The following is a 10,989-nucleotide window of genomic DNA, read 5'->3' on the forward strand; positions in this document are numbered from 1 at the left end:
AGCGTCCTTGTCACCTCTAGTAATCCCACATGAGCATCAGTGTCACCTCTAGTAATCCCACATGAGCGTCCATGTCACCTCCAGTAATCCCACATGAGCGTCCATGCCGCCTCTAGTAATCCCACATGAGCGTCCATGTCACCTCTAGTAATCCCACATGAGCGTCCATGTCACCTCTAGGAATCCCACATGAGCGTTCAGTGTTGATCAAGCTCCAGTCTAAGCATCCTATCTTCTTTTTTTTTTAATACACATAAAAGCAATGATTACAGGTAAAACATGTCAGTTATAGAATTATATATTTTATCCTGTAACACCCTGGGTCTTGTCTACTCATTTTATATTTCCATAATGTATTTTATTTCCAGCAGATGGACACACAAGCAGGAACATCTCAGAAGGACATCTAATGTTATCCCCGGATTGTGACATAAAAGATAATGACAGTAGACAGGATTCTCCAGGAGATAACCCCATTACCCCAATTATACATCCAGCTCTATCAGCTGGTCCCCCTGATCCTGGGAAATGTTCTCCTGATCACTCTGATATTGGTGCATCTGTTACAGCTCTGAGAGTAGATACAGTGTTTCCCTGTTCTGTAGATGCCAAATGTTTTACACAGAACACAAAGCTTATTACCCATCATCCAGCTAAGGCAGGTGAGAGGTCATTTCCATGTTCTGAGTGTGGGAAATGTTTTACATTTAAATCAGTTCTTGTTACACATCAGAGAAGTCACACAGGTGAGAGGCCGTTTTCCTGTTCTGAGTGTGGGAAATGTTTTACACAGAAATCAGCTCTTGTTACACATCAGAGTAGTCACACAGGTGAGAAGCCGTTTTCCTGTTCTGAGTGTAGGAAATGTTTTGCACGGAAATCAGTTCTTGTTAGACATCAGAGAAGTCACACAGGTGAGAAGCCGTATTCCTGTTCTGAGTGTGGGAAATGTTTTGCATTCAAATCACATTTTGATATTCATCAGCATACTCACACAGATGAGAAGCTGTATTCCTGTTCTGAGTGTAGGAAATGTTTTGCACGGAAATCAGATCTTGTTACACATCAGAGAAGTCACACAGGTGAGAAGCCGTTTTCCTGTTCTGAGTGTAGGAAATGTTTTGCACGGAAATCAGATCTTGTTACACATCAGAGAAGTCACACAGGTGAGAAGCCGTTTTCCTGTTCTGAGTGTGGGAAATGTTTTGCATTCAAATCACATTTTGTTATTCATCAGCATACTCACACAGGTGAGAAGCCATTTCCATGTTCTGAGTGTGGGAAATGTTTTGCAGGGAAATCAGATCTTGTTAAACATCAGAGAAGTCACACAGGTGAGAAGCCGTATTCCTGTTCTGAGTGTGGGAAATGTTTTACACAGAAATCAGTTCTTGTTACACATCAGAGTAGTCACACAGGTGAGAAGCCATTTTCCTGTTCTGAGTGTAGGAAATGTTTTGCACGGAAATCAGATCTTGTTACACATCAGAGAAGTCACACAGGTGAGAAGCCGTTTTCCTGTTCTGAGTGTGGGAAATGTTTTGCATTCAAATCACATTTTGTTATTCATCAGCATACTCACACAGGTGAGAAGCCATTTCCATGTTCTGAGTGTGGGAAATGTTTTGCAGGGAAATCAGATCTTGTTAAACATCAGAGAAGTCACACAGGTGAGAAGCCGTATTCCTGTTCTGAGTGTGGGAAATGTTTTACACAGAAATCAGTTCTTGTTACACATCAGAGTAGTCACACAGGTGAGAAGCCATTTTCCTGTTCTGAGTGTAGGAAATGTTTTGCACGGAAATCAGAGCTTGTTGCACATCAGAGAAGTCACACAGGTGAGAGGCCATTTCCATGTTATGAGTGTGGGAAATGTTTTACACATAAATCAGCTCTTGTTAGACATCAGAGAAGTCACACAGGTGAGAAGCCATACTTCTGTTCTGAGTGTGGGAAATGTTTTGCACGGAAATCACATCTTGTTCTACATCAGAGAAGTCATACAGGTGAGAAGCCGTATTCCTGTTCTGTGTGTGGGAAATGTTTTGCATGTAAATCAAATCTTGTTACACATCAGAGGAGTCACACAGGTGAAAAGCCATTTTCATGCTGTGAGAGAAATAAATCCGCTCTTGTTGAACATATTAGACATTACCCAAATACGGAACCATTTACATCTTCTGGAGTATAATTATCACTGTCATGCAATGTTCCTCAAGGGTCAACCTTATCTCCTATGCTTTATGCAATATAAATGCTACCACTGGGTGATATAATCAGACGTCTTGGCCTGGTCTACCACTGCTATGCAGATGACCTGCTTTTTGCTCCATGTACTGAGAACCTAATACCAATCCTAAATGGTTGTCTAGCTGAGCGCCATGGGTGGATGATGCCAGTTGGCTGTGACTCAGTCTTTGTGAAACATAATAGAAGCTCACCAACAAAGGACAAGACTTTACCAACCATCTGGATTTATGCTTTGGTGTACAGAATTTAAAATACTGAACATGTGCTGAATCTTTGTGTTGTCCTGGTATGTGGCTGACACAGACATCAGGTATCTGCCACATACAAATCCTCATTCTTCCATCTGTGGACCATAGCCAGAATCAAGCACTTGATTCCCTCAGAAGTTCATAGACTACTGCAATGCCATCTACCTGGGTCTCCCAGCAAAAGAATTACAGAGCTTGCAGCTAGTACAGAATGCAGCAGCAAAGCTGTTACCTAACCAGCCCGTTCCTGCCTCATAACACCCATTCTCTAGTCCCTTCACTGGCTGCCTGTAAGATGACAAATCTATTTCATAATTGGCTAACTGACTTTCCCAGCTCAACATTACATGGTCCAAGGTACTAGAAGCAGCTTCTGCCTCCTTACTGCCCTGCTTGCTGGCTTCTACAGATGAAGGACTGTTACCGACAGTACCAAGAATCTCCTGTCATTCATTTATGGGTTGAATGTTTAGCTTTGTAGCCCTGACCATGGAACTCACTGCCTTGCACAGTCCAAGAGGCCTGCACTCTAGAGACCTTCACAAGCAGACTGGTGACTGTTACTCACGCTTTTCATTAATGTACCTCTATTTCTCATACGTCCTAGAGGATGCTGGGGATTCCAAAAGGACCATGGGGTATAGACGCATCCGCAGGAGCTTGGGCACACTGTAAAGACTTAAACTGGGTGTGAACTGGCTCCTCCCTCTATGCCCCTCCTCCAGACCTCAGTTAGCCTTTGTGCCCAGGAGTGATGGGTCACACACTAGGGGAGCTCTACTGAGTTTCTCTGAAAGACTTTATGTTAGGTTTTTTATTTTCAGGGAGACCTGCTGGCTACAGGCTCCTGCAGCGTGGGACTGAGGGGAGAGAAGCAGGACCTACTTCTGTGAGTTTCAAGGCTCTGCTTCTCGGCTACTGGACACCATTAGCTCCAGAGGGTTCGATCACTTGATGCGCCTAGCTTCTTGTTCCCGGAGCCACGGCGTCAATCCCCTCACAGAAGCCAGAAGAAAGAAGTCGGGTGAGTATTGGAAGAAAAGAAGACTTCAGACGGCAGAAGACTTCAGTAACGGAGGTACAGTGGTAGTGCTGCTCTTCATGCTCCCACACACCAACGGCACTCACAGGGTGCAGGGCGCTGGTGAGGGGGGGGGGGGGGAGCGCCCTGGGCGCATGTTACTGGTCTGCTTAATGTGAACAACTGGCAAAAAAAAAAGCATTTAGGTGCCGTGTTTCATCCCCCCGCCAGTATACTTTAATTATTTCCCCGCCACCGCTTATACGGGTGCAGGGCGCGCCGGGGGGAGCGCCCTGGGCAGCGAGTCAGTTTTAACAGTTCTTACTCTCGCTGCCGGGGGCTCCATATACAGACCCCGTCGGCCGCCATGGGGTACAGGGCGCCGGGATGTGGTGGCGCCCGGGGCAGCATAGATAGTTAGAGCTCCCGGGCGCCGCATACGGGGACCCACCTGAGAGCGGCAGGTGCGCGATGCGCCGGAACTCCCGCTTCCCAAACGTTGTCTGGGGTGCACGGCGCGCAGGGGGGCGCCCTGAGCAGCATGGTGCTGAGTATATATATATATATACCCTATATTTAGTACTCGGCCTATTTGGTTTTCAGATCCAGGGGGGCTATAGCGTGCCGAGAGGGGCGGAGCTTAGCCTCACACACTGAGTCAGCGCCATTTTTCCCTGCTGTCCCCGCCAAGAACCAACAGTGGGGAACGCAATGTTTGGACTGTGTTGCCCTCCCAGAGGTGTAATCTCCCTGTGTATAGGGTCCCCGGTTCAATATAGGGTTATATATATATATATATATATATATATATATATATATTATTATTATTATTATTATTTTTTGTCGAGCGGGCTTAAGTGCGCCGGGAAGGGGCGGAGCTTAGACCTCACAGAGGGGTCAGCGCCATTTTCCAAAGTTCCCCACCGGGACTTGCTGTATACTAAGAAGGAAGGGGGACACAGAGTGTTTTAATGCTGTATGGGTGTCATACAGCATTAGGATTGATAAATGGACGCAGAATCCTTGTTGTAATACATAAATACACTGTTTCCCTGTTTTATTTACCCACTATTGGTTAGTCGACGTGTGTCGACAGGTGTGAGGGCTTTGTCAAAGGCGCCTGTGGGGATAACTGTCGGTTTCGCCGACGCTTGCCGGTACTTGATTCAAACAACTAAGTATTGACAGGTTACTTTTGTGTGCTTAAAAAAACAAGTAAACACACTAGGGGAGACACGGCGGTCGGTCGATGCCCTGTCGGCATCAACGGTAATGCCTGGCTAAAAGAATTAACAAGTTGTTATTGCCTGGTGCCTGTATTGGTATTTATATATTTTGTTTATATATAAGTAGGGGGAGTGTTATTACAATTGTAGAGGTATGCTTCCCTCAGACCCCTTGGGGTTTCCAAGATTGTGATTATTCTGCCGCTTACTATTCCGGGCTGTCGACATTTCCTCAGTTTCTGTCGGCTGTAAAGTTCCTGGTAGATCCACATCGGGGGCATGTCAGTACATGGTCATACACATTACTGTCACTAGGGACCTGACGGGTCTGGACAATCCACTTGCGTATAGGTTATGTCTATATGTATTTATGTGTAGATATGACTTTATATATGCATGATTACGATATATGTGTTATATTGTGTATTACATGATGTATATACATGAACGCTGAAATAATGGTATTCTTCTCATGGGCTGGTCGCTCTGTTGATTAAGCTCTAGATTGGCCGGGACGAGTTGGTTTCGATGCTCTCAAGGAGTCCGAATATTAATCTCTTCACAACGCGGAGAGAAATCTATGACAGTCAACTCCTGGTCGACGCAGAGCCCGGTCGCAAAGGATCATACACAGGCAGCTAAGTGAAATTTTATTTCTATACTTTGACCTTATTTGCAATGTATGCACTTGAGGGAGTGTGGTAGTCGGGTAAGCATCCGATAGAATTATCCTACTCAGAGTGGGTAGGGCTTGCCTATGTTTATTTTTCCTTATAACATTACAGCAGGCTGCCACGTGACAGTAGGTGGTGTGACCGGAAAAATGCGGAGGAAGTCTCCGGGAGATGCTGGTGGGAGGTATACAGCTGTTTGGTGTGGCCTCTCTTCAGTTAATCTCGGCGGTATCCGCTGATAAGGCTGAATTCGAGAGTTAACCTCCTTCACAACGGTGGATGACGCATTCTTTTGTGGGATGCAGTCTATAACCGGTTCGAGACCGTTCTTTTTCTTTTTCCTTTTCTGTGTAGACAGTGGAAGGTGAAAAGGTAAGTGTTCTGCAGCCTTGTTAGGTTCGCAGAAGTGGACGTAGTTTCTGTTTCCACTACATACACCACTTGTCGCTGAGTCTATCTGGCTGGTCCCCACTTCGGTGACCACTTGTCCACTAATTTTCAGTTAGTCTAGGAATAGACTACGACATGTGAGTTATTTATAGAAGCCAAAGGGGAACATTCTGAGTTACGGTTGTTTCCCCTTACTGTTTTTTCTAATAGATTTTGCCTCTCCCCTATGGAAGGGGAGGTAACACGCAACGCCTTACAGAGGTGCGTCACGTTCAGGACATTGTCTGGTTGTCCCTGTAAAAAGGTGCATATCCTTGTTTATCTCTGACGGTTCTTCGGCGCAGAAATGGGCCTGTTGTTCCCAACGACGCAGATGTCAGAAGTGGTTTTCAGAGTGGATACTGACCGGTTATGGTTTGGTGTTTTCCTGTGGAAAGAGTTCTGAGGTTCCAGAGTTGGATCGACTTTGAGGTGACACCTCATCAATAGGTTCCATTAAGAAGATGCTGCATGAGAGTTTTTTTTTCGGAGAGCAGGTCTAATACCAGAGTGATTTTCATGGGACCAGTTGGAAATGTGGTCCGGGTCACACCTGCGCATCCACCGGAATATAATCAAAACGGCCAGGACATCGCTCCTGTGGTGTCTGCTCGATTTTTTCCTTCTAGAGGAATAAAGGTTAGGGATCCAGGTTTAGATCTTGGTGTCCGTGCATATAAATCTCCGAAGCTGGGGAGCAGTCCTTTGCAAGGGACGTATTTCCAGAGGATGAGGTCAGGTTGGGAAACTTGTCTGCTGTAAGTTTTGGAATTAAGAGCTATTTTAGACGAACGTGTTCTTCATGCTCTGCCGTGTTAATTCTGCCAGAAGCCTTGTCAGAAATGGCGTAAGTAAGCCGCTAGGGCGGGACAAAAAAAAAAATGAAAATGGCAGAAGATGCGCTGTTTGCAGTTGAGGGGGAAGTCTGGTAAACGCTATGTTAGCAGTCTTCATTCCGGAGGTAAACGACGGAGACATAGATTTCCTTTGCGACATGATATTCAGCCGGGAAAAATACTGTCATTATTGAGAAGCTTTCCCAGACGTGCCAAGTCTTTGTGGAGTGTCGCAATTGGACATGTTGGCGTTTTGCCTCAACGTGAGACCTCGAGGAGAGGGTTCCAGGTTAAGAGACACTCGGGATATAGCAACGGACATCCCTGTGACACCGTGGGTGTTTTTAGTCGGTCGAGGTGGCCTCTTCGCTTTCACATTTCTGGCAGTGGTAAGCGTAAGATGATCGATGATCCTCTGAACTCCGGTCTAACCAGAGAGGGTTGGCTATCCAGTTTTCATGGTTTACTCATAGAAAATTACTGCCCTCTTCCTTTACGTGAGGTAATGTTACAACAGGATCAGGGCGTGTATCAGGACTTACCGCGGCTGCGTCTAATGGTGGGGCGGTTGAAGGTCGTATCCTAAGCTCAATGGGTGTTCCCAGTGAAGTCGTTTCTTCAATTCTTCCGGCTTGGAAAGAACTCACGGCACAGCGTTACAACCGTTGTTGGAGTAATTATGTGTCTCGGTGTGTATCCAGGAAGGCTCCTATGGAGGACTTTCAGCTAGGTCCTGCTTATCCATACGTTACAAGCCGATGTGAAGGCAAGACTATATTAAGTTTCTTTGCGGAAATTCTCGTTTGGAAAGTGGTCAGGTTTGTTACTTCGACGTCCGCAAGGCGGGTGTCGGAAGTGGTGGTCTTGTCCCACAAGAGCCTTGTTTGATCTTTCAGGTGGATAGAGAGGAATTGAGTACTCGGTTGATAGTTCTACCAAGAGGGGTTTCGCAGAAATCAGGCTTTTGTTGATGCCGGGGGTTACTTAGGCATTAGCTAGTTCAAACCCCCTTGCTCTAGCCAGGGTTTTGAGTATGCAAGTCATCTATTTGGCTTAGTTTGGAGTAACAGAGACCCTGTTTATGTGGTATGTTCCCAGCTTACTTTGGGAGACTGTGTTATGCAGTTTGTTACATGCTGAATCTGTGATGCGGTCTGGCATGTTTGTTCTACGGCTGCTTTGCCGTCACCGAAGTCGGTGGAGGTTCCTTCTTTTGGGAAGATGGGATTTTCTTGGGCGAATGCCCGAGGAGTCTCGGCGGTTTAACTTTGCCGAGCGGATTCTTGGTCGGGGTCAAAAGTTTTTGCCATGCTTTACAAGTTTGATACCCGGATTGTTGAGGACCTTATGTTTGCTCATTCGGTGCTGCAGAGTCGTCCGCACTCTCCCGCCCGTTTTGGAGCTTTGGTATAAACCCCATGGTCCTTTTGGAATCCCCAGCATCCTCCAGGACGTATGAGAAAATAGGATTTTGGTACCTACTGGTAAATCCTTTTCTCTTGGTCCGTAGAGGATGCTGGGCGCCCGTCCCAGTGTGTACTGTGTCTACAGTTATTGCTTTTTGGTTACACCCTGGTGGTGTGTCTTTTCTATCTGGTGGTTGCTACCGTTGTTCATGACATAGCATGCAGGGTCCTATTTTTGTTTCTGTGGACACACGGGTTGTGTTACATATTCTCTCAGGGTTTTGTTCATGCCGTTGACTGGTATTCTACTGAGTGCCACGTTCTACGGTGTGTTTGAGGTGTGAGCTGGTATGACACTCACCGTGTTTATAACAATAAATTCTTTCCTCGAAATTGTCCATCTCTCCTGGGCACAGTTTTCTAACTGAGGTCTGGAGGAGGGGCATAGAGGGAGGAGCCAGTTCACACCCAGTTTAAGTCTTTACAGTGTGCCCAAGCTCCTGCGAATCCGTCTATACCCCATGGTCCTTTTGGAATCCCCAGCATCCTCTACGGACTAAGAGAAAAGGATTTACCGGTAGGTACCAAAATCCTATTTTACTTCCTAAATAATACATCCCAAATGCTTAGGTCTTTTTTCTGCTGTTTATTTTGTATCTTGTGCTTTGTGTAAATGTGAATGTCTAATACCAGTTTCCACAATCTGTATTGCTGCACGACAGTATGGTGGCCATTGGAACGTGTTTTCACTTCTAGTTTGCCTAACTTGTTGCAGACACTCATCTTGATCAGGAGTGCTGAGTGTTTTCTGATACAAGATCCTATCCATATATACCCTGTACATTATCATGTGCATTAGAGTCACCCAGGTTCCATCTGCGGTGGTTTGTTGTGTTACATCTATAGGGTGCGGATACTCCCCTGTATGATCTCATAATAAAAGCTTTTGTTTGCATCTAATTATTGCATTAAATCTTTTATTTTTATTCTGTTTTATATTCCCGTCTGAGTAATTACGCCATAATGTCTAATCTCGGAGTGGACCCCAGAAGATGTAAAGAAACCGTGTAAGTGTTCCATCATTCTGTTACGTGTAAGCATACAGGTAAGTGATGGCACGGTGGTCACTGACCGTCACATTCCGGTGGTATAATGGAAGTTGACTGTCTGGGCTTATTCTAGTCTACTGCAGAAATAAAAAACTCAGCCTTTATCCTGCTTAAAAAAATGACAAAGCCCATAAATCAAGCTTGGTTGGACAAGACAGAAGCCACATTAATGGTGGCACATCATATAGGCTGAGGACCCATGCTTCTGGTATATATGGCATAACTCTCTCTTCACCCACAAAAACCTTCCCTTCACCATTCACAATGTCCACCATTGCCCCTTCAGAAGGGACACAACTTTCCTTTGCTTTTTCTACCTCCTCCTGTACAGAGCCCAGGACCACCTCCATGACCATTACATGTTTATCTGGAGGCCAGGCATCTGGGAGGTTCATGGCCTGAGATGTCCACAGAACCACCAGGTAGTGGGCAAGAAGAATCCACAGACTCCCCAGGAACTGGAGAGTCCAAGGATCCACCCCACATGAGGCAAAGAAGGGTCAACCACAGGGTCTGGCTCACCAATTTCCTTCCTAAAAGCTGCTCTTTACCCAGTTTGGTACCTGTGGGCTCCCACTCCAATTTCCCTTGAGAGTCCTTACCCTCACTAATCCCTTCTACACCTACCAGTTCCTTCCCCTTCCAACCACTCCTCCTTTTTAAGCTTTTCACCACCTGCTGTGTGAGTCCCATCCAACCACTCCTCCTCTCCTTGTCTCATTGGTGTAGCAACCCCCTTCTCCCCACCCCCACCACACTGCTACACTGCAGTCAAGCTGTGAGACTTGCTGCTAGCAGTACTCACTACTCAGCACACACACTCACATCATGATTACACAGCTGTGCCAGAGATACTGTCTCACTGACAACCAGGACGAGACACTCCCAGAAAGGCATGTATGTATGAGTACGGAGAGAGTGGGCGCAGTGGGGCTGCATGACTGACCAGGACGAGACACTCCCAGAAAGGCATGTATGTATGAGTACGGAGAGAGTGGGCGCAGTGGGGCTGCATCACTGACAACCAGGACGAGACACTCCCAGAAAGACATGTATGTATGTATGAGTACGGAGAGAGTGGGCGCAGTGGGGCTGCATCACTGATACCCAGGACGAGACACTCCCAGAAAGACATGTATGTATGAGTACGGAGAGAGTGGGCGCAGTGGGGCTGCATCACTGACCAGGACGAGACACTCCCAGAAAGGCATGTATGTATGAGTACGGAGAGACTGGGAGCAGTGGGGCTGCATCACTGACAACCAGGATGAGACACTCCCAGAAAGACATGTATGTATGAGTACGGAGAGAGTGGGCGCAGTGGGGCTGCATCACTGACAACCAGGACGAGACACTCCCAGAAAGGCATGTATGTATGAGTACGGAGAGAGTGGGCGCAGTGGGGCTGCATCACTGACCAGGACGAGACACTCCCAGAAAGGCATGTATGTATGAGTACGGAGAGACTGGGAGCAGTGGGGCTGCATCACTGACAACCAGGACGAGACACTCCCAGAAAGGCATGTATATATGAGTACGGAGAGAGTGGGCGCAGTGGGGCTGCATCACTGACAGCCAGGACGAGACACTCCCAGAAAGACATGTATGTATGAGTACGGAGAGAGTGGGCGCAGTGGGGCTGCATCACTGACCAGGACGAGACACTCCCAGAAAGGCATGTATGTATGAGTACGGAGAGACTGGGAGCAGTGGGGCTGCATCACTGACAACCAGGATGAGACACTCCCAGAAAGACATGTATGTATGAGTACGGAGAGAGTGGGCGCAGT

At 46.7% G+C, this 10,989-nt stretch overlaps 1 protein-coding gene across 1 annotated transcript in view; it reads left to right on the forward strand.

The window, feature by feature from the left end:
- LOC134983205 (zinc finger protein 271-like) overlaps positions 1-8,526 on the forward strand; it is a 60,173-nt gene extending 51,647 nt beyond the window's left edge. The window contains exon 6 of the mRNA XM_063948946.1: positions 369-8,526. Within this exon, the coding sequence (XP_063805016.1) occupies positions 369-2,191 (1,823 nt within the window). The 3' untranslated portion in view covers positions 2,192-8,526. The remainder of the gene's footprint in view (positions 1-368) is intronic.
- Positions 8,527-10,989: the final 2,463 nt, after the last annotated feature.

Source organism: Pseudophryne corroboree, assembly GCF_028390025.1.
Source record: "Pseudophryne corroboree isolate aPseCor3 chromosome 3 unlocalized genomic scaffold, aPseCor3.hap2 SUPER_3_unloc_10, whole genome shotgun sequence".
Taxonomy (NCBI): Eukaryota; Metazoa; Chordata; class Amphibia; order Anura; family Myobatrachidae; genus Pseudophryne; species Pseudophryne corroboree.